General features: G+C 38.6%; 1 protein-coding gene, 1 long non-coding RNA gene and 1 pseudogene across 3 annotated transcripts; 1 reads left to right on the top strand and 2 right to left on the bottom strand.

Annotated features, from left to right (window-relative positions):
* Positions 1–9,765: 9,765 nt before the first annotated feature.
* LOC132639158 (uncharacterized) lies at positions 9,766–11,716 on the bottom strand. The gene is made up of 3 exons (XM_060355639.1): positions 11,052–11,716; positions 10,188–10,191; positions 9,766–10,062 (listed from the first exon to the last, which is right to left on the bottom strand). The coding sequence occupies exons 1-3, from the start codon at positions 11,714–11,716 to the stop codon at positions 9,766–9,768; spliced, it is 966 nt and encodes a 321-aa protein (XP_060211622.1).
* A 992-nt stretch (positions 11,717–12,708) lies between these two features.
* LOC132639157 (proline transporter 2-like) lies at positions 12,709–14,639 on the top strand (annotated as a pseudogene).
* A 1,330-nt stretch (positions 14,640–15,969) lies between these two features.
* Positions 15,970–18,716, bottom strand: LOC132640361 (uncharacterized). Of its 2 annotated transcripts, XR_009582208.1 has the most exons (3): positions 18,147–18,716; positions 17,183–17,248; positions 15,970–16,248 (listed from the first exon to the last, which is right to left on the bottom strand). It is a non-coding gene; the product is annotated as an uncharacterized LOC132640361 (long non-coding RNA). The 2 variants fall into 2 exon arrangements; XR_009582207.1 differs by lacking the exon at positions 18,147–18,716 and having other exon boundaries at positions 17,183–18,108.
* Between the last annotated feature and the right edge of the window lie 5,529 nt (positions 18,717–24,245).

Raw genomic sequence — 24,245 nt, 5'->3', positions numbered from 1 at the left:
CATCTTGCACCACGGCTGACAACAACACTCCTTCGTACTTGCTCTTCAAGAATGTCCTATCGACAACTATGAATTTTCTCATTTGCTCAAAACCAAGCATCCAAGCCTTGTAGGCTACAAAAAAGTACTTGAACTTCCCATTAGCATCAACCTTCAATGTTGTCTTACTTCCTGGGTTTGCGGAACGAAGCATATAACGATACGCATCAAGCACTACATACCCATGCTCATGTGTCCCCCTTGTCAAAGCTTTTGCAATCTCCATGCCCTTCCAGACCTTTCAATAACTTACCTTACAACCTAATTCTGTGCGGAATGATTAGCTCATATCTTCTGTAGATGGGCCTTTACCGTCGGGAAACCTATCTTTGAAGTATTCACCAATGACTTTCGTTATGGCGTGTGGATTATGGCTAGTAATATGCTCAGAACCACATGTGTGATACTTTACGTAGGTTGTACTACAAAATCTGTCGGAACTTAAAAGATTCATAACCCTCAGCCACCACTTGCACTCCAGATGTACACATCTAAAACAATATACAGTGCGCGAATTAATCACCTTCTCGAGTGTAAAATCTTTCTTCACGCAAGCAAGTTTTAACATAGTTGCTAGTTGTTCCTTGTTCTTGAATGACATTCCTTTATAAAAGCCTGTTCATCATCTTGAACATGGCTACACTGTGAAGATTGTGTAGAACACGGTGTATTGCTCGCAACTTCGGGTGTAGAAATCAGCTCACCCTCACTTCCATTATATGGAATATCCATATCCACCCCATCCAATTTATCATTTAACACATCTTGTTGGTCTTGACCTAAATTATGGTTCTCTACCGGGCTTCCAACCACGTATACCCTTAAAATGACCCTAGCTACATCATTCAAATAAGTATGCAAATGATCCTGATCGGTTATCTTAAAAGGCAAGACCCTCTGGTTTTCAAAAGAGCTATGCATGTAAGTGATGACAAGATCTTTCGATTCACAAGTTAATTCACAATAGGTGATGATTAAGTTTACAAAATCATCAAACACAACATCTCTTTGGACACTTATCGCTATCGTCTCTAACACGTGACTACCCTTCCATCGCCAAATATATCGATTGTTCTTCTCAATCCATTCGCTATGGCAATCAACACCTATTGTTATTGAGTCCCCCATTAATGCTACCTGATTTTTTTTTTTTTTTTTTTTTAAAAAGGTCATGACAGTATAGTAACAACATACAATAACTTAATGACTTGTTGGAACTGATGAATCAGGTGTTGCAACAAGTGGATTACCTGTTGCAACAAGTACTATCCTTGTTGCAACAACTAACTAATCTGTTGAGTCAGCTTCAGTTTTTTGAGTTCTGTTTCATCCAAAGACAGTTGAAGATGTCCAACAGATTAATGAGTTGTTGCAGTAATACACTTGTTACAGCAACTAACTAATCTGTTGGAGTCAGCTACAGTTTTTTGGGTCCAGTTTTTGGGTTCTGTTGGACTGAAGCTGAATCCAACAGATCAGTGAGTTGTTGCAACAAGTAAGCTACTTGTTGCACCAGGTAGTACACTACTTGCAACAACTCACAAATCTGTTGCAACTTATTCATACTATGTATTTAGCAACAATTAGTATAAAAGTTGCAACAACTACATAATCTGTTGTAATTGTGGCAGCAACTACAATAGTTGTTGCATAAACTACTGTAGCTTCTGCAGAAACTACAACAGTTGTTGCAAAAATTTAGAAGCTCTTATACAGCAGCTTTAGCACTTGTTGCAACAAGTACAATTGCTACTGTAAATTGTTGGAAAATCAGCAGCAAAATCCAGATAAATAATTGAAACAAAACATCAATATTGTACTTACCAAATGAGCGGAAATTACTTTTGAAGTAATGCCCAGCCAAAAAATTACAAATCCGCTGGTTTCGTTTTTTTTTCTTTGTTGAGCAAATTCTTCAAAATGCCGCACCAATGGAAGAAGAAGAAGCAGGGGAAGCAGCAATACTTATGAAGTAATGCCCAGGTAGACACAAATGAAATCCAGCCAAAAAAATTGCAAATCTGGTGGTTTAATTTTTTCTTTTGTTGAGCAGATTATTCAAAATGGCATAGCAATGGATGAAGAAGAAACAGGGGAAGCAGCAATGGAAGATGAGGAAGAAGAATGGAGGGAGAAAAAGAATGAGAACAGGCGGATGGAAAAGAAGAAGAAGAAGGAGGAAGAAGAACGAACCGAGGAAGGAGAAGAAGAACAGTGGAGGGAAACGAGCAAAAACGGGTGCGGCTATTGGCGCCCTTTTTTTTTTTGGACCCATTTTGGTATTTTAGGGTTTATATTGGCTAGGTCAAAGTGTTAAATATAAACTTGAGGGCAAAGTGTTAAAAATAAAGTTAAGGGTCAAAGTGTCAAAATGAAAACTTTTGGGCAAGGTCAAAACCTCTCAATCACTAATAAAAAAGCATCACCTCCACTCAATAATTAAAACTTGAGTCACCTCCACTAAAAAAAAAAAAAGACTTAAGTGTCACCTATAATTAAATGCCCCAAGTTACTATGTGGCTTGTCCAATCATCATTTAAATGTTAGTTTATTGTCTAAGGGTAGCATTGGAAAAAACTAGTCAATTTATGTCTTGGTTTCCTAAGATGACACTTATTATGAGAATTTTTTTATAGCTAAGGTGACACTTATTATGGGACATTGGAAGTATGCATAACTTTAATGAGTTTTTTTTAAACATAAACGTAACGTTTGAGCAAATGCTATTGAATTAGACGGAATTCGTATCTAAACTTCTACTTGTGCAGCTGATTTCAAGTTAAAATAGTACTTCATTCGGATAAAAAAGAGTGTCTACTTAGCTATTTGCACATCCTTAAGAAAGTACTAACTTCAAAGAGAAAAAAAAAGTAATTTGACTAAACTGTCCCTAATTAAATAGGTATTGCGATTTGATCACATAGCATTTAATAGGGGCAAATCTGAAGAAAAAAATATTAATTCTTTTTAAATTTGATAAGTGAACACTCTTTTTGATCCGCAGAGAATAATAACATAAGTAATATACATATAATATATTTATATAAAAATTATTAAATTCACGTTAATGTATAATCAGGCCTCTGAATCAACCTAGTAAGTGTCAAGGAACTTTTTAATTGTAGGAAGGTAGTCATAAATGGCGGTGGGATATGAGAAGTTAACAACATGATTATTAAATGGTGCACTGTAAAGTAGCTATAGCGAGCATATTGAATATTCCAAGTGGATTGGATTTCATCACTGATCTTGCTGGAAATATTATCAATGAATTGTTTTTACCTACCAATGATTTTTTATTAGTACCTGTCAATGACTATTTCAATGATTTGTTTTGCCCTTTTAGTGAGATGCTACGCCATTCACGTGAATAACATATATTCCGGCCGTTGGCTGTCGACGTTTGCTTCGTCGTATTTAAAATGAATCTGAATAAATCATAATTAAAAGAAGTGTTATTTAACTCTCCAAATAATAATTGTGTAAACGAACAAAGTAAAAAAGTTCCACCAAAAAAAGGGAGATTGTGAAATGAGGTTTAAGGTGGTTGGGCTATGACTTCTTATAACATCTCAAACATATACTGGGATGAAGCTAAAGACGCGAGAGAGTTCATTCAAATTTCCTTTGCTTTTATATACAAAATCAAAATTATTCTTTATACATATATATATAAATGTTGTGATCAATCTCCTCAACTTCTTCGTATATTTACTTGTTGAAAATCAGAAGAATTCAAGTTTTAAGTGGCTTTTTCGTTATCATTTAATTATTAGTTGATCTCTTGAAAAAATCCATTCTTGTTATTATATATGAATGTGGAGTGATTTCCTACACAAATTAATGAAATTGGGTCTAATAATATGGGACAAATTGCATCATCAATTGAGTTGTGAGTGTCATCCACCAGCATGCTTATGGAGTGATGTGCAATAGTTCTGACAGGGGCGGATTTAGAGGGTGGGTAGGGTGTTCACCCTCGGCAAAAAGTTACACGGTATATATAAGATAGATTTTTTGTATTTGTGCACATATATAAATTTTGTACACCCTAAATAAATCCAAAAGGTTAGCTCAAGCGGTTCAAGGTATTCAAAATTCACTCCAGTGTCCCAGGTTTGATACCCTGGGACAACATTATTTTTATATTTAGTTTTTTTTTTTTTCGAACCGCCTGAGTGAAAATCCTGAATCCGCCACTGATAGTCGAACAACAATATCATGCACGTTATTACAATAATAAACAGGTTGATTTTTCTAGCATTTAAATCATGCACGCTGTTTGTTGTTGTCCACCATTAAAGCTAATTATGAGTTTGTATTGAATAGGAGCACTTACCACCAAATTTGCCAAATTGCTGCTGGATTCTTCAAGACAAGATTCTGACCCAACCAATTGCTTTCATACAGGCAATGGTCTTCATTTTGCTGAATACTACGTACAATTAATAAGAGGCATTCAGGGCCGACTCTATTTAATTTCTATACATTGTTAGGGTAATTTTTTTTATGCGATTTGATTATCTGAAAGTTAACTACATGTTTATATTCATCGTAAGTAGAATCAGTTACCTGAAAAATAAAACATGCAACTTATTACAATTTATTTTTGCAAAGCCTTGCCTTGCGAATTTTTTTTGATTGAGCAGGGGTTCGAACACAGAACCTCAAAGTATTTTCGGCCATCTTTTTAAGCGAAGGACAAAAATTAAAGATCAACAATTTGAAGGGCAAAAATTAAAGACCCACCCAAAAGAAGGGCAATCCGCGCAAAAAAATGCATGATTTCATTTTCTCTCATTTCAGATAATAAGAAAATTCTCTCTCTTCATTTCTCTCTCAATGTTGAACAAACTTTAGATATATTTTCTGATTTCCTCCATGGATTTAGCTTGTTAACATTAATACATTTGTTTTCTTAAAGAAAAATTTCTTTTAGAATTTTTGACTAACCAAACATGAAAAAGTTATCGAACACCGTTAAATATTATAAGTTAATTCCGTTAAAAATCGGCAGCGAGTCAAAGAAGCCGCAAAAAGGTGCTGTTTTGCATGTTTGAAATGGTATTATCACCTAAGGAAATTGTGATCAAACGGAACTACTTTAGAATGTGAACATGAAATTAAGAATATCTAATTGCCAAAGAAAAGCAGCATATGTAACATATAGAAAATTAGATACTTGCAATTGCAATCAAATGATTTGACCACAAAAAAGGAAAAAGGTTTTAAGACTCTAGGGTTGAATTGACTACTAAATAGTTAATTTAGTTTATTTGGAGAAGGTTGACCAATCATTCGCCTTGATAGAGATTAATACTTCTCTCCGGATCAAAAAAAGAGTTCACTTAGCTTTTTTTTATTATTATTAAAAAAAGAGTTCACTTAGCAAATCAAGAAAGAATTAACCTTATTTTTCCATATTTGTTCCTATTAAGTGTTATATGATCAAATCCCAACAACAACAACACAACAACAACAACATACCCAGTGAAATCCCACAATGTGAGGTCTGGGGAGGGTAAAGTGTTGGGGGGGGGGGGGGGGGGAACTATAGTATCGAGCTAATATGAGAGAAAATACTTCTATTACTTTTAAGAATAGAAAGAAGAGACATACAAGCTCTAAAAAAACTCTAAAAAAAAAAACACCTCACAAATCTCTCAAGGATATTACACAACTCTTCTTGGTTGTGCTGTGATGATCTAATGTCTGATATTTTGGTGTGTCTACAAATGATGGAAGGCTTCCCTATTTATAGGGATGAAATGAACCTATTGATGTCATTTGTGACTCAAGCAAGCACTTGACAATTTGTCAAATACAAGGAATATGTTTTCTTCCTTAAAACAAGGAATATGTTTTCTTCCTCAAAACAGGGGAAATGTTTTCTTCCTTAAAATGAGGGAGATGTTTCCTTCCTCAAATTATGGGATGGACCCAACAAATCTCCCCCTCCAGTCCCATACACCTGAAGGAGGGTACACTGACTTTTTAGTTTGAGTGTATGCCGACAAGTTCTTTGCACAATTTGAACTTGTCTCTCGGTACCACCTTGGTCAGCATGTCTGATGGATTCTCCTTTGTGTTGATCTTCACTAGTCTCAACAGTTGTTGATCAATCGTCTCGCGTAGTGATACCGAACATCAATATGTTTTGTATGGGAATGGTACATGGAGTTCTTGCTCAAGTCTAGAGCACTCTGACTGTCACAATGTATCTTGTACTCTTTCTGCTGGATCCCAAGTTCTTGGAGATAGCGCTTTAGCCACAACATTTCTTTACCAGCTTCAGCGGCAGCAATGTATTCTGCTTCTGTTGTAGATAAAGCGACACACTTCTGCAATCTTGATTGCCAAGAAACAGCTCCCCCTGCAAAAGTGTAGATATATCCTGAAGTAGATTTTATACTATCAATATCTCCGGCCATATCAGCATCTGTATAGCCTTCCAAGACTAGATCAGCTCCACCGTAGCAAAGACATAACTTTGTGGTACCCTTCAAGTATCTGAGAATCCATTTGACTGCCTCCCAATGCTCCTTCCCGGGGTTAGAGAGAAAACGACTCACTGTACCCACTGCATGAGCGATATCTGGTCGTGTGCATACCATGGCATACATCAGACTTCCAATTGCTGAAGAATAGGGCACCGCTGACATCTCCCCGATCTCTTCCTTGGATGTGGGACATGTTCTTTTGCTCAACTTGAAGTGATTCGCAAGTGGAACACTAACTGGTTTGGTATTATTCATGTTGAATCTCTCAAGTACCCGATCAATGTACTTCTCTTGAGATAGCCATAACTTGCGATTCTTCCTGTCTCGAGTGATCTGCATCCCAAGAATCTGTTGAGCCGGTCCTAAGTCTTTCATATCAAAAGACTTAGAGAGTTCTTTCTTCAGTTGGTTTATCTTCATTTGATCTTTCCTAACGATCAACATGTTGTCTACATATAGTAGAAGAGCAATGAAGGTACCGTCTGGAAGTCTCTTGATGTATACACACTCATCCGCAGTAGTCTTCTTGTAGCCTTGACTCTTCATGCATGAGTCAAACTTCTTATTCCACTGCCTTGGTGCCTGCTTCAAACCATACAAGCTTTTAGATAGCTTGCACACGAGATTATCACTTGAAACCTCAAAACCTTCTGGCTGCTGCATATAGATTTCTTCTTTCAAATCTCCGTGAAGAAATGATGTCTTCACATCCATCTGTTCAAGCTCCAAGTTCATACTTGCTACTAAGCCAAGTATAACTCGGATTGAGGTCATCTTGACAACTGGTGCAAAGATCTCATCAAAGTCAATTCCTTTCTTCTGCTGGAACCCTTTGACAACCAACCGAGCTTTGTGTTTCACCACTTGTCCGTTTGCATCCTTCTTTAACTTGAACACCCATTTGTTTCTCAGTGCCTTCTTCCCATTAGGAAGTTCTACGATCTCATAAGTTTGATCTTTCTGCAGAGATTCTAACTCATCCTGCATTGCTATCAGCCATTTTTCTTTATCCTTATGAGACAGCTTCTTGAAAACTCTCCGATTCTCCATCTTCAGTAAGCAAAAGGTATTCAGATGATGAGTACCTTTTTGATGGTATATGGCCTCGTTCAGATCTACGAGCAGTTGGAACCATCTGAGAAGAACTACCATCATCTGTGTCGTGTGATGGTTCTGGTGAGGTGGGTTGTGGCTCCCCTTGCTCAGCACTCTCTTCTGTCTCCTCATCTTCTTCTGCTTCTGAGTTTTCTTCTGGCACTTCGTCATTATTTCTCAAGAACAATTCTGGTGCTTCATTTGAAACTTGAGCACCCTTATTTGACTTCTGAGACATCGTGGATTTTTCAATGTTTTCTATTGTCAAATTTTCGTGAAACACAACGTCCCTGCTTCTGATCACTTTTTTCTCCTTAGGATCCCATAACCTGTATCCAAACTCTTCATTTCCGTAGCCAATGAAAATGCATGGGATAGTTCTCGCATCAAGCTTCTGTCTGAGCTCTTTGGATACATGTGCATATGATGAACACCCAAATACTCTAAGATGTGAGTATGTAGGATCCTTTCCTGTCCATAGCCTCTCTGGAACTTCAAAGTTGAGTGGTACTGAAGGTGATCGGTTGATGAGATAACATGCGGTATTGACTGCTTCTCCCCAAAATGGCTTTGGAAGTTTAGCCATGTTCAGCATGCTCCGGACACGCTCCATGATAGTCCGGTTCATTCTTTCAGCAACGCCATTGTGCTGAGGGGTGCGTGGTACTGACTTCTCATGTCGAATGCCATATGCTCTGCAATATGCATCAAACGCCTTGGAAGTATACTCGCCTCCATTATCAGATCGGAGACATTTCAACTTCTTTCCTGTTTCACGTTCCACCAAGACGTGAAATGACTTGAAGCACTCGAACACCTGGTCCTTCGTCTTCAGGAAGTACACCCACACTTTCCGAGAAGCATCATCGATAAAAGTCAGAAAATATCTGCTTCCACCGAGTGATTCAACCTCCATAGGACCGTAGACATCAGAGTGTACCAAACTTAACAACTCTGATCTTTTTGTTGAAGCGAAATTAAATGACACTCTGTGTTGCTTACCGAATAGACAGTGATTGCAAGGACACAGTGCAGCGTTCTTGTCAACATTTATAAGATTCTTCTTCATCAAGGTAGTCAACCCTTTCTCGCTCATGTGGCTGAGTCTCTGGTGCCATAAATCCTGAGAAGCCTCCTCTGCATTGTTGAGGCTGTCTGTACAAATACTCAAATGCGTTTTGTACAATGTGCCACAAACATGTCCTCGAGCGATTGTCAAAACGCCCTTTGACATTTTCCATGTGCCTCTGCTAAAATGGTTTTCATACCCTTGTTTGTCAAGAGATACCACTGACAGGAGATTGAGCCGAAGATCTGGCACATGTCTGACATCCTTCAAAGTGATTGTGCTCCCGGTACCTATCTTTATTTGTACATCACCAATTCCGGTTATTCCAGAGCAACTGGAATTACCCATCTTCACCGCTCCAAAGTCTCCATCTTTGTATGTTGTGAAGTAGTGCCTGTGGGGAGTTACGTGGTAGGATGCTGCAGTATCTACCACCCATTCCGTGTATTCTCTTGAGACGTGAAGGCATGTCTCGTCATGGGTAGTACAGTACGCTACATCACCTGAGATTGTGATGAGCGCTTCACCACCCTTGTTCTTCGGTTGAGAACTGCTCTTGCCTTGCTCCTCTAGCCATTTGTAGCAATTCTTCTTCATGTGACCCTCTATACCGCAATGGTGGCAGGTATAAGAAGGTTTCCGGCCATCCGATGATCTCCCCCGACTTTTACCTCTAGTTTGCCATTTTCCTCTACTGTTTCTTTGTTGTTTTCCTTGTGATCTTCCTCGATTCTCCGTCACAAAGGCATGAGTCTGATCTGTGCTCATGTCTTTCCTTCTTGCCTCTTCATTGAACAATGCATCCTTGACCACAGACATGGTAAGTTTGCCATTTGGGCCTGAGTTGCTGAGAGTAACAACTAGTGTTTCCCAACTATCAGGAAGGGAACTAAGAAGTAGTAGAGATTGCATTTCGTCTCCAAGTGGCATTTCTACACAAGATAATTGATTTACCAGACTCTGGAACTCACTGGTATGTTCGGCAACAGAAGTTCCACTTTTGAGCTTCATATTGACAAGGCGTCTCATCAGAAGGGCCTTGTTCCTAGCAGTCTTGGCCTGCTACATGTCTTCCAACTTCTTCCAAAGGGCATAAGCGTCGATTTCTTGTGCAACGTGGTGGAAGACACTATGGTCAATCCATTGTCGAATTTGACCAATAGTTTTTCTATTAATTTTCTTCCACTCTATTGACTTGGGCGGGTCAGGATTAATACCCTTCAGCTTTATTGGATCAAAGAGGTCTTTACAACTGAGGAAATCTTCCATCCGAGGTTTCCACAGCGTGTAGTTGGTAGCCGTGAGCATAATCATAGCTCCAGAAGATGAAGTTGACTCGTCAATGGTCATTTTCACTTTCTGAATAATTTAAAAAAAAATTGAGGGACCAAACTACAATTTTTCAAAATTACAAAACTGACCGGTGACGTGGCAGCTGATGCAGGAGCACCAAAGTAATTCTATTCTCATGTGGAAGTTCAGACTATGCTGCAACCACAGAGCATACTCAGACAGAACCTTGGCTCTGATACCACTCTAAGAAAAAAACACCTCACAAATCTCTCAAGGATATTACACAACTCTTCTTGGTTGTGCTGTGATGATCTAATGTCTGATATTTTGATGTGTCTACAAATGATGGAAGGCTTCCCTATTTATAGGGATGAAATGAACCTATTGATGTCATTTGTGACTCAAGCAAGCACTTGACAATTTGTCAAATACAAGGAAGATGTTTTCTTCTTTAAAACAAGGAATATGTTTTCTTCCTCAAAACAGGGGAAATGTTTTCTTCCTTGTTTTCTTCCTTAAAATGAGGGAGATGTTTCCTTCCTCAAATTATGGGATGGACCCAACATAAAGTGTCGCAGACCATACCCCTATCTCGGAAGACAGGGAGGCTGTTTCCGAAAGACCCTCGGCTCAAGAGAAATCACAACGAGAAAGGTTAGATAAGCACAAGCAGTTCAAAGCAGAATGCAAATGAAACTAAAGAAAGCGAATAATTCAGAATAAAGCGGTCTGAAAAAAAAAAGGGAACAGTAGCTACCACAGATAAATAAGATAATCGAAGTACAAGAAACCACATATAGTAGCAAGAAACAAAGGTCAATAGACTATAGATCGAAACAACGACTACCTACTAGCCTTCTACCCTAATCTGAGTCCTCCAAAACCTCCTATCTAGGGTCATGTCCTCGGTAAGCTGAACCTGCGCCATGTCCTGTCTCAGCACCTCTCCTCAATACTTTTTCGGCCTACCCCGACCTCTCCTGAAACCATTCATAGCTAACCTCTCACACCTCCGCACTGGAGCGTCTCTGCCTCTCCTCCTCACATGCCCAAACCATCTCAGCCTCGCTTTCCTCATCTTCTCCTCCACTGATGCTACTCCAACCTTATCCCAGATATCTTCATTCCTAATCCTATCTCGCCTGGTGTGCCCACACTTCCATCGCAGCATTCTCATTTCCGCAACTTTTATCTTTTGGACATGAGAGCTCTTGACTGCCCAACACTCTGCCCCGTACAACAAGGTCGGTCTCACAACCACTTTGTAGAACCTTCCTTTAAGTTTTAGTGGCACCTTCTTATCACACAACACTCCTGAAGCAAGCCTCCATTTCATCCACCCTGCGCCAATACGATGTGAGACATCATCATCAATATCCCCATTTTCTTGTATAATAGACCCGAGATATTTGAAACTTCTTTTCTTTGGGATGACCTGAGTACCAAGCCTCACTTCCACGCCAGACTCCTGTGTCACGTCACTGAACTTGCATTCCATGTACTCTGTCTTGGTCCTACTCAACTTGAACCCTTTAGACTCCAGAGTTTGTCTCCAGACCTCCAGCTTAGCGTTCACTCCGCTGCGTGTCTCGTCGATCAAGACTATGTCATCCGCAAATAACATACACCATGGCACCTCACCTTGAATTCGCCGCGTCAGACAATCCATCACTAGAGCAAATAAAAATGGGCTAAGAGCTAATCCTTGGTGCAACCCCATCTCCACTGGTAAGTACTCCGAGCCTCCTCCCACTGTCCTTACCCTGGTCTTGGCTCCCTCATACATGTCCTTGATCGCCCTAGTGTACGCTACAGGTACACCTTTAGCCTTCAAGCATCTCCATAAAACCTCTCTTGGCACTTTGTCGTAAGCCTTTTCTAGGTCGATGAAAACCATGTGCAGGTCCTTTTTCCTCTCCCTATACTGCTCCACCAGTCTCCTCACAAGATGGATGGCTTCTGTAGTCGAGCGCCCCGGCATGAATCCGAATTGGTTCTCTGAAATGGGCACGCCTCTTCTCACCCTCATCTCCACCACCCTTTCCCACACCTTCATAGTGTGGCTTATCAGCTTGATCCCTCTATAGTTGTTGCAACTTTGAATATCACATTTGTTCTTATACAAAGGGACCATCATACTCCACCTCCATTCCTCAGGCATCTTCGCCGTCTTAAAAATAACATTGAACAATCCAGTCAACCACTCCAAACCTGCCCTGCCCGCACTCTTCCAAAACTCCCCAGGGATCTCGTCAGGACCGGTAGCTCTTCCCCTGCTCATCCTGCGAACAGCACCCTTAACCTCCTCCACCTTTATACTCCTACAATACCCAAAGTCGCGGCGCCTCTCAGAGTACTCCAAATCTCCCAACACAATGTCTCTCTCACCTTCCTCGTTCAAGAGTTTATGGAAGTATGACTGCCATCTCCGTCTAACGAGAGCTTCCTCTACCAATACTTTGCCATCCTCGTCCTTGACGCACTTTACTCGATCCAAGTCCCGTGCCTTTCTCTCCCTCACCTTGGCTAGCCTGAACAACTTCTTATGCCTATTTAATTAGGGATAGTTTAGTCTTTTTGTCTAGGAGTTAGTATTTTCTCGGGGTGTGTTTTCTTAACATTTTCTGACTTAAGTATTAGTCGTCTTACACATAGTATCAGGGCCTGTTTTATAAAGTATCACAACATAGCGGTTCATTTGGTTTGTCTGTAATGGAAAGCATAGCCTTGCTCTCACTGCATTTTGCTTCTCTACAAAAATCATATTTGCCGTTTCAATCTTGTAGCTCTATATTATTAAGAGGAATGCTGTTGTGGTTCATCCTTTTTAAATATCGTGAATTGCAGGTCTTGAGGCACCTCCTAGAGACTATAGCATTCCAGGAACCAAAAGCAGTAGGATTTGGGCAACTATTGGTGCTGCTGCTAATCTTGTTTTTGCATATAACACAGAAATGCTTCCCGAGATACAGGTAACTGACCTAGAAATTGATAACTTTATTTATGCATAGAAATTTTTGGTCAACCACGTGACTTATTATGAAGTCAAGAGTAGCAAATTACTTGACTACATGAGTTGATAATTGATAATTTAAGGTGAATTTTTGGATCTCGTTCTATTCATTGTGTCCTTTGGAGTGAAACAAAATGACTTATAAGCCACCATGGTTGATGTAATTTCATTGAGAAACTAATGGCCTACTTCTGACGTTACTGATTGGCTCTAAAGGTCTATATCCATAACTTACTGCTTGGCTTCAACTTTGATGTAAAGACTTGATCGAACAATACAATGAACATCTGCTAAAAGAAATGGACGAGAGAGATATCTGCTGAGTGAAGTGATGCAACATTCTTCTAAAGAGACTCGTTTAATTGTGAATGAAGGATGACGATTATATTTTCTGCAGAGAACTTTTAAAGTCTTAACGCCATTTCCTTACATACAAATACTTTTGTTTGTCTTCTGAATTTGTTTTCTCCATTGTTTTTAATTCTCACAATCTCTTCTTTCTTTTTCTTATAGGTTACCGTGGGAGAACCTGTTGCCAAGAACATGATAAAAGCCCTCAACTTTCAGTTTACTTTAGGCATTGTTCCGATGCATGCTGTTACTTACATTGGATATTGGGCTTATGGATCCAATGCATCTTCCTATTTGCTGAACAACGTTAGTGGTCCCATTTGGTTGAAGGGAACGGCTAATATTGCTGCCTTCTTGCAAGCTATCATCGCGTTGCATGTAATTATCACTCTGCTTCAATCTTATGACCTTTATACAACAACTATTTTCATGTTACATAATTCAAACAGGGAAACAATTTACCCACTCCGGGTGTTTACACCTACGCAGTAGATTCATACCATATGTCTTTAAATAAACTGTCATCAGTCAACCATAGTTAACTACTTAATACCGATTCTCACCTAACCTTTTCTTACACTAATGATAAAATAATGTAGTTTTAGTGTAAACATTCGGTGTTGGTAAGTTTTTTCCTTCAAACAGTTAAAGATAAGAAGGCGAGCCTTGGAGCAATAGTAAATTTATCTCTGTTTGACGTATATGTCATGGGTTCAAGCCGTGGAATCAGTCACTGAAGCTTGCGTCAAGGTAGACTGCCTATCATCAAACCCTTTTGGGTGCGACCCTTCTCCCGACTCTGCATGAACGTGGGATGCTTCATGCACTCCACTACCCCAAGCAGTTCCACATACCACTCATTTGGTCCCTCATATACATACTATGTCTAATTATTTTTATCATACTGAGAGTTGCTTCTATTTATGATCCCAGATATTTGCAAGTCCAACGTACGAGTTTGATACTAAGTACGGAATTAAAGGGAGTGCACTGGCTTGTAAAAACTTGGGATTCGGAATTATTGTTAGAGGTGATCCCATTACAGCTTTCCTCTCTGCGCTGTTGCCTTTTCTGGGAGACTTCGTGAGTCTTACTGGAGCTATCAGTACATTTCCACTCACATATATACTTCCAAATCATATATACATTGTTGCTAATAGAAGAGCTGGCATTGGCTCAATATTTTTTTCTTTAGTTGCATATCAGTTGCATATTAGTAGCTGCCTTAAAGCTTATCGATGTAGACTCTAGAACCTACCATGTCTTTGCTGATTTATAATTTTATTTTCAGTATTAGCTAGAGGGGATAATGTTCTCATCTTTAGGGATAATTTTTATGTAAATGTTAAATTATTCAGCTATAATAAATGTCATCTGATTTTATTCTCAGAGAATGGTAAATATATATCCAATTGATAGGTGAACTAACATTTGACTACTATTGAGTATTATAATTCTTCACAAAAATACCCTAAGTTTGAGGGTACTTTTATACCTAACAGTGGAAGGAGGGTATTTGTGAATCATTTTTCATACGTTCAGGTATTTTTGGCCCTTTTCCATTAAAACATTGATCTCAAATTTTCTTTCAAGGGAGTATTAATTTTCCCAAGACACTTGCAAAAAAGAAAAGAAAAGTGAGGTTCCTGAAAAAAGAGGTTGTTTCCAAGTATCTAGGATATGGCAGCCATAGCAGAGGAAGAAGAAACCAAAACAATGGCTTCAAGAACAGAGAGAACTTTGAAGAGAAAGCAGTCGAATAATCATTTTCGCAATTTGTACAGTCGCTTCCTCTTCAACCAGACGACAAATTGTCCCACCTCCAATCTCCCTAATGTTTTTAGGATGCAGTTCCCAGTGTTCCCATCTCTGATCTGGTTTGTCCGAGCCGCAAAGACAGGGCCAAGTTTGAATTACCGGTTCATCAAAACTTAGTAGCTTTAGCTCAAATTTTTAATATGAATACAAAAATTTTAATATGAACACATTACGATACTAGATAGGCTTGTAGCTCCATCCCTGTCCCAAGTTATTAGTGGTGGAATGTGTCAGTGTTCGGGTCCAGTCTGACTTTGTTGGAACAAGTCAGATTTACATAGTGTTCATACTTCATAGTCCAAAGTGTAAAATAGTGAGAGGAAAGTGATGAAATTGAATAGGTGTTCTTCAATTCTAAGCCAGGCCCTTGGAGAAGTTAAATTCAAGTGATGGATGAAGCAAATGTTTCTCTTATGTATATATATATATATAAGTCAGATGAAGGAGATTATGCAACCACGATACGTTGCTTTTGCAACATTCGTCGGACTCCAATCACCCTTCAGAAATGCTTGGTCCATGTGCTTCTTTTTAGATGTCACGACCCAACCCCGTGGGCCGCGACTGGTGCCCTACTTAGGCACCCAGACAGACAAACATATCAAATCGTAACACATTTATCCAAATAGCATATACGGCCATAAATACTATATGCCGTCTCAAACTTCATCAAACTGTATCGGACACATTTTAGCACAACCATATCCATATATATAACAAAAGCCGACAAGGCTATCAAATGTATCAAAATCCGACAAGGCTAACAAATGTATCAAAAGCCCCAAAACATATACAAAATGCACGCCGACAAGGCTGCCATAACGAATAGGGTCATACAAACGCATCTGAACAGAAGTAGGCACACATACCCACAAATACGTCTACAGACCTCTAAACAGACAAACCGAATCATATGGCGGGACAGGGCCCCGCCGTGCCCCTGAACAAATACATATATACATAGCGAACGAATATATATACCAAAATGTGTGCTCTGAAATGAGAAGAGCACTCCAAACAGCAGAAGAGGGTGTCCTAAATGGGTAGATCACCAAACTGTGCGTCTGTACCTGCGGGCATGAAACGCAGCCCCCCCGAAGAAAGGGGGTCAGTACGAAATATGTACTGAGTATGCAAAGCAGAAAATACAGAAACAAATCTGAGGCATAAACGAAATAGTAGTACAGAACATAAGTATAAATCCAACATATCAAAATTTGTTTACTTTCAAAAATATGTAAGTCATGCGTAGGGTACAGAAGAATATGGTCGCCCGCCCGTCGATGGCGCCATAACACAGCATAACACCAGAATGTTTCAAATCTCCGTATCCCCGTCACATATCACAACATAACGCCATACACAGCATAACACCAAATATAGGTGGAACCCGACCCTCTTTTGCGAGTAGCTCGGTGAACCATAAACACAGCATAACTCCGGAGTATATCAAAGTGCGCACGATAACAGAACCGGCCCGGGAACCGGCGAAAGATATAACAGAACGCACGAGCAGAGTCATGAGTAACCATATGCATAAAATCATTATCATAGACTCAAATATAAGTAAATGACCATACTTGAAATTCGAAATAATAGTCTTAACAAATTCTTTCAAACGCTCCCGAATTTCATAAAGGGAAGCCGCGGGACCCACGGACGGGAATTTACCCAAGTCGGGCTCGCTTATGGAAAACATACTCGTTATACGTAATGCAAACTTTTATAAAAATATATTGGAGCAATCCGAGCACTTATGTGAAAGATATGGCATTCGGAAATTTCGAAGTTCTTTAAAGTGAAACCTCTTTGCGCAAAGTTCGGAAAGCGATTATTTCAAATACATAAAGGTTCATATTTCATCAAATCATACATAAGAGTGCCAAGGAACATATACGGATCATAACATGCTCGGATTTCGAATTTAGAATTTCCTTAAGGCTTATAATCTAGCCTATACAAACTAAGGCATGCCAAAAGAAAGAAGGGTTGCGCTTTACATACCTCGTACGCACTCCAAGATAGCCAATCTAAAGTAAATCCCAATCTACGCCTCGGGCTCCCCAAGGTCTACAAATATGCCAACGAATATCCAATATTAAACATAGGCACTTAAGCCATTCATTCCAAACTAACATTAAATTCTACAGAAAATTCGGCAGCATTTCCCCTGTAAATAGGCCAACCCGAGAATTTAACTCGCTCAAAATCAACAGCAACAACCACAATAACCAACCTAGCAACTCCAATAACCAATCCGAAAGACAATATTACATTAATACTCTTTTTTTCATCATTCGACAACTTTTCAAATATTCAATTCAACGGCTTACCTTCAAGCCAACATCAACGCCTATACATTCAAATACTAACCCAAACCCATACTAACAACATTCAAGAACATTCTAAACAATTCACATAATATTTCCAACGATCCAACAATTTCTCCAAATTGGGCCGAAAACAGCCCCTAAACTATAACATAACGATGCCCGAAATTCTAACGAACACTTACAACACACCAAGCAGCCCATATACACTTCTTACGCCTTATTTCATGCCATCTTTTCAGCAAATTTCAGGGAAATACAACAGCAGCCACACGACACCACATCATCTATTCATATGCAAGTAAATCACATTATTATCTCTATAATCCTTACAACAACCCACAACAATTTTAACTCCAACTCTAACCATTAAATTCCTTCATTCTCATCACATAATCTATGATTACAACAACCAAAATATTAATTCAAATCAGTCCATCAAATTTCAATTAAAAACAGCCCCTACGGCATTCAACAACATTTCAACAACATTCCAACATTCGTGCAATTCATGTTACCAAGTTACAACTATGCTTCAACATCAAGATACATAATTTCACACATACAATTTACATTTGCATATTCCCCACACGTCCAACTTCATCAACAAACACATAGAAAAAATGATCAACTCTTACCTTAACAAGTTGACTTTTTCCACTTAGCTAGAATTTGTGAAATGAACTAATACTTGTTCTTGTTGCTCCAAATGAATTCTCCACGTTATTATCACCTTCCTAAGGGATGAAATACCTAGAAAATCTGATTTTTGGATCAACAAATTTGAGCTCCAATTTTGCTAGCCATGCCCGAATGCCATGGCTTATGCTCTCTCTCTCTCTAGCTTGTATATCAACGTTTCCTTCACGTATACACCATATTAAACCTTTAATCCAAATTGATAACATGAGTAGGAGGTTGAAATTACCTTTAGCAATCAGAATCTTCAAGAATCTTGTTTCTCTTTCCAGCTGCTTGCTTAACAACACAAAAAAAAACTTAAGCTACAACTTCTCTTTAACTAATATCATGTCAAGGGTCTAGGATTTAGCTTACATGATGGCTCAATTAGAAAGGGGGTTTGGGAGAGAAAATAAGGGTTTTGGATCTGTTTTAGGTCGTGTGAAATGATATAGGGCAAAGTGGTGACTTATCTATTGAGTTTAATGGGCCTCATGGGCCGAAATGTGAGTGTTTGAGTCGGGTCCAAACTTGCTGCCCTGCCAGCCCAACTTGCATCGTCCATATCTCCTTATCCCGATATCATTTTGACGAGCGGTTTGTTGCATTACAAACTAGACTCGATGAAATTCATTTTAGGCTTTTGAAACACCTTAAAACTCCTCATATTCAAGGAGATATGCCTCCTACAATATAGACTAAAATCGGGTCCGAAATTTTACTGAAGTTGTTCCGATTCATTTCGTTTAACTTCTAATCCTCTTCCAACCTTATGTAACCTCTTATGCATACATATACACACTTATATACATCAATAAAAATCCATATACACATCTCGAAGGGTCCAAAGAATCACAATAACCTTAAGCATAACTAGAGAACTCACAAAGCTTTGACGAAACTCCAATCGCAAAAGTATATTCATATCTTTTGTCCATCCTCTATATCATTACTAATAATCTCAAATACTTTAAAAGGTCACTCGCATTACCCCATATACATACTCATAACGCGATTTTAAATCCTTTAGGTTACCATGTCACCTCGGGATACTTAAGGCAACCATATATATAACGATATTCTTACTAACTCGATTAACTTTCCTTGAACCTTCATAACTCATTTTTTTTTTCTTGTTTTACTTCAAGTAACACGGATTATTATGGAGTGTAACATTAGATTCCTAGCTGCTAAACATATACGATCACTTCTGACCTCAAACGAAAGAGCACATGTTGTGGAACTTTTTGAGGATATCAGAGTTATAACATCTATCTTCGCAAACTTTCACAAATAAGGCATTAAGATCGAGCAACTCCAATTGTTAAACCATGTAGCTAGATACTAGGCTTCTATGGCATTAGATGCTACTGATAGTTTTTTTTCTAGGCTGTTATTTCTCTATAGTTTTTTGCTAGGCCGTTATTTCTCTCCTTTGGCCTCAGAACTAGCTTTCTTCAGGAAGTATTTCAATACCCTCCGAAGAGAATTGTCAAGGATAAACTTTTCCGATCCTTCTCATGCTCCTATTCAAGTTGTGATTGAAGGACATTCTTCGAGACACACATCAAGCAGGGCCAACGAAGAAGGAGAAGAAATGCTAGTAGGTTTCGAGAAGACTACAAATCAAATCCTGGACAGGCTTTTTAGCTGAGATAAGCAAAGAGAAGTGATCTCTATTGTTGGCATGGCTGGTACTGGTAAGACAGCCTTGGCTCAGAACTTGTACAATCATCAATTTGTTTCTCGTCACTTTTCATATTTGGCATGGACAACTTTTTCTCAAGCATTTCAAAGCAAAAATATACTGTGTGATATTTTGAATTATGCAACCAAAGATAAACGCACACTAAGCTCCATGGATGAAAGCGATTTGGCAGACAAGTTGACGAAATACCTCTATGGAAAAAGATACCTAATCGTCATTGATGATATGTGGCATGATAATGTTTGGAATGAATGAGAAAATTGTCTTCCAGATAACAACAATAAAAGTAGGATTCTAATGACAACTCGGATAAAAGAAGTAGCAATCGGTGCTAACCTTTGCAAGTCGCCCTTGTACCTTTCTCTTCTAGGTCAGGTTGAAAGTTGGACTTTGTTCTGTCACAAGGCATTTAGGGAAAAAAGGTATCCTCTATTGTTAGAAGCGGTTGGGAGAGAAATTGTTAAAAAATGCGGAGGATTACCACTTGCAATTGTTGTCATAGTTAGACTTCTTGCAAACAAGGAAATGACATTAATGAGCTGGAGCAAATTTGCCTAAAGCATAGATGCCCATCATGATGACCAGGAAGTTTTAGACCAATTCATGGGCACATTAGCATTGAGTTATGAGCACCTACCTTTTCATTTAAAGTTATGCTTTCTTTGTTTTGCAAAATTCCCAGAAGAGGATGCGATACCTCTTAAAAGATTAATACTATCATGGATAGCCGAGGGATATATAGAAAAGACTGACAATATGAGCCTAGAAGATGTTGCAATGAGTTATTTGATGGATCTTGTTGATAGAAATTTAGTTATTATTGCCAAGAAACGGTCTAACGGGAAGTCAAGACTTGTTCTATTCATGATATGCTTAGAGATATATGTATCAAGAACATTAAGAAAGATGAATCCTTCAGGATACTTCACTTATACAATTGGGTTCATGACAACAGTTCGTCATCACTCTATCCAAACCTTCTGTGTTCATTCTCATTGTAGTTGTGGAGCCAATTTTCATGAGTGTTCCTGTGCACCATATATCAGAATCCCCTTGCATTGTGGGTCTAGATTATCCTTATATAGATTCCTCTGAGTGTTGGATCTAAATGATGTGACATTTCATGGTTTTCCTACATTAGCATTGTAGCTAGTACATTTAAAGTGCTCGGCTCTTCGTGTTAAACATGTTGGAAGGTGCAGACTACCAATATATTGTCTCTGGAACTTGGAAATTTTCATTCTTAGGTATGGAAGAGAGACTGATTTGATTCTAGGACAAGGTATTTGGAAGATGGCAAAATTGAGGCATCTATATGTCTATCCTAGTTTCACAATTGAAACGCCTTGGGCTTGTTTTCCAAATTCTCCATTGCTTAATGATATGCAGACCATGACCACATTGAAATGTTCAAGTCATAGCCAAGAGGTGCTAGCAAGAACTCCTAATCTTAGAAAGCTGGGAATTTATCTAAATGAGAAGGGTTCTCTTTTCCTTCCTGATTTCGCAGGCTTGAATCATCTTGAGGCATTGGAAATTAACTGGTTTAGTACACTGTATAACAAATTTCCTGTAGGCATTCTTAATCATAGAACATTTCCTCCGAACGTGAAGAAGCTCACACTGACAACTTGTCACGACCTAACTAAAGGGCCATGACGGGCATCCGGAGCTAACCCACCGAGCACCTCTGAACATAAGTCTTATAATCATTTCTGGGTAGACCATAAAGATAGCTCATGGATATCTTAATCTGTAAGGACATATATCAGAATATAACGACACATCTCTATATAATCTTCAACAATTATGCCTATCGTCACCGGCCGACAAGGCTACTAAAATGTTATACAACGATACGAATTGGTAGGGTTATGAAATGTCTAACTGTACACACATGTCTACGAGCCTCTACATAGAATACAAGTGACCATCAGGACCAATATCAAATAGATTGCAGCTCCGAAGTAAGTGGAGTGCTCCTGAGAATCCGCTGATAAAGCACCTACTGGTCAGATCTGTCTACCTGTCTACCTGCGTGCATGAACGCAACATTCACAAGAAAGGACGTGAGCAGGAATAATGTACTGAGTATGTAAGGCATGAATAACAACATACCAAGAGATATGGGACATAACATGAAATAAAGGGATAACCTGTGCATCTGATTGCCTTGTAAGGCGGATACCATGCATGCTTAGCTTTTTGTAAAAGCTTTCTCATACATATATACCATAATAGTGCTGCGGAACGTGCAACCCAATCCATTTACATATTATATTGCTGTGGAATGTGCAGCTCGATCCATTTATATATTATATTGCTGCAGAACATGCAGCCCGATCCACACACACACACACACACACTATATTGCTGCGGAACATGTAGTCCGATCCATTCATCCATATATCTCGCGTCCGGGCATCCCGCGGCCGGGATGATATCCAGCTGATCAGGTGGTTATGCATATATAACGCCTCACCTTTTCCCATATCCCATATATATATATATATATATATATATATATATATATATATATATATATATATATATATATATATATATATATATATATATATATATATATATATATATATATATAAGTAGCATGCATGAGAGACCAAATAAAAGTTACCACTTTATCGGAGTGACGTAAGGTCGGTAACCTCCAATTTATGTTATGAAACAATCATCATCACTATATCTCACCTTGAAGGAACAATTATTATAAGGTTAGATCAACAACAATGAATAAAATCATGAAATAAGCTCAACAATCTTGTGATAGCATCAAAATCATAAACCTTGAAATTTCTAGAAATGGGGTCGTCATCATCATCATTACCATCTTAGAAAACATCTATATTTAGTATTATAAGAACTTTGAGAATCATGAACTTCTAACTTTTAAGAATAAGGATGTTATGGAAAACATGTATGGGTGCATAAGAAGTGAATCATGCCTTTATAAAGAAAGGGACTAGCCTTAACATACCTTTTGGTCTCCATAGCCACTCAACGTTTTCTTTCCAAGCACGTAAATCTACATATAACCATTCATGCTATCATTAGGCTCAATGTCATACGCTCATCTTAAGCCATCAATTTAATTCCGTTTAGAATCTGCCGAAATTCGGGTAGCATCTCCCCGGTTTATATGCTTAGCCCGAAATCACAATCCAACAACCAACAACAATAACAACAATACCAACATCACAACAATATTATCAACACCAATACACTCCATAAAATATCCCACACGATGTTTTCCAAATTTCTCAACTAACCATAACAATATTCACAATACCATAATCAAGGAATTATATTCAATTTAATCTCAAATTAATCCAAAATCTGCTTTCAAATTCATTCCATAGTCATCATCTTCACTTTAATAATTTGAAACTTCTCTACTACGATTCTCTTATTTTATAGAACTTGCTAAACCTTCAAATCAACTCAATCATGAGAAATAGAATGGAGAACATACCTTACACTAGAAGAACTTCACCCCACTCAACTTCTTTCAAGACCAAATTTATCACGACATTAAGTAGAGACAAGAACAATCCTTCTCCATGATTTAGTTTGGGGTTTTGGAGCTTAATCCTCTTTTGTGATGGTATAGAATGTTTTGAAATGGTGGAAAGCCTTCAAGAATATTCTTGTAGTGGAGAGAGAAGTGTGGAAAATTCTAGAGAGGTGTGGAGAGGTTAGGGGAGTTCTAAAGGATTATGGAGTTGAAGAAAAAGGACTAAAATGAAGTGTAGAGGCCCTTTTATAGGTGCCAAATTTGGATTGGGTTGGGTCAAAACATAAGTGGGTTTTTAATTGGATTTTCTGGATTTCCGCCCAGGTTCGGGTTCCTCTGACTATCTGTTTTAAAATGCCCATAAATCCCTGCTCCGATATTCCATTGATGAACAGTTTATTGCGTTAGAAACTAGACTTGACGCACTTCATTTTAGGCTTTGAAACACCTTAAAACTCCTAATATACCCGGAGATATACCCCTACAAAGTTGACCCAAAATTCTGTCCTTAATTCTGCCAACTTTTTTTTCAAATTTTCGACAAACTTATTTTCTTTGATTTACTTGGTCCCGGCATCTTCCGAAACTCTCCACACATGATATTTATTATTAATCATACTTGATAATGGTCATGTCCTTTAGTTTCAAGGTTATCCTTCCCGGTTACGACTTATGAAATCGTAATTCATCCTTTACTTCATTGTTACGTGTTTCCCATGGCTTGTACCTTCCAAAACTTCATGGAACGTCTCCGATAATCCATTAATACAGTGAAGTACGTGGCATACTCATGCTCTGAAATGCGAGGTGTAACAC

The sequence above is a fragment of the Lycium barbarum genome, chromosome 5, assembly GCF_019175385.1.
Source record: "Lycium barbarum isolate Lr01 chromosome 5, ASM1917538v2, whole genome shotgun sequence".
Lineage (NCBI taxonomy): Eukaryota > Viridiplantae > Streptophyta > Magnoliopsida > Solanales > Solanaceae > Lycium > Lycium barbarum.
The sequence above is the reverse complement of the archived record's forward strand: the minus strand, read 5'-3'. Positions and strand labels throughout refer to the sequence as shown.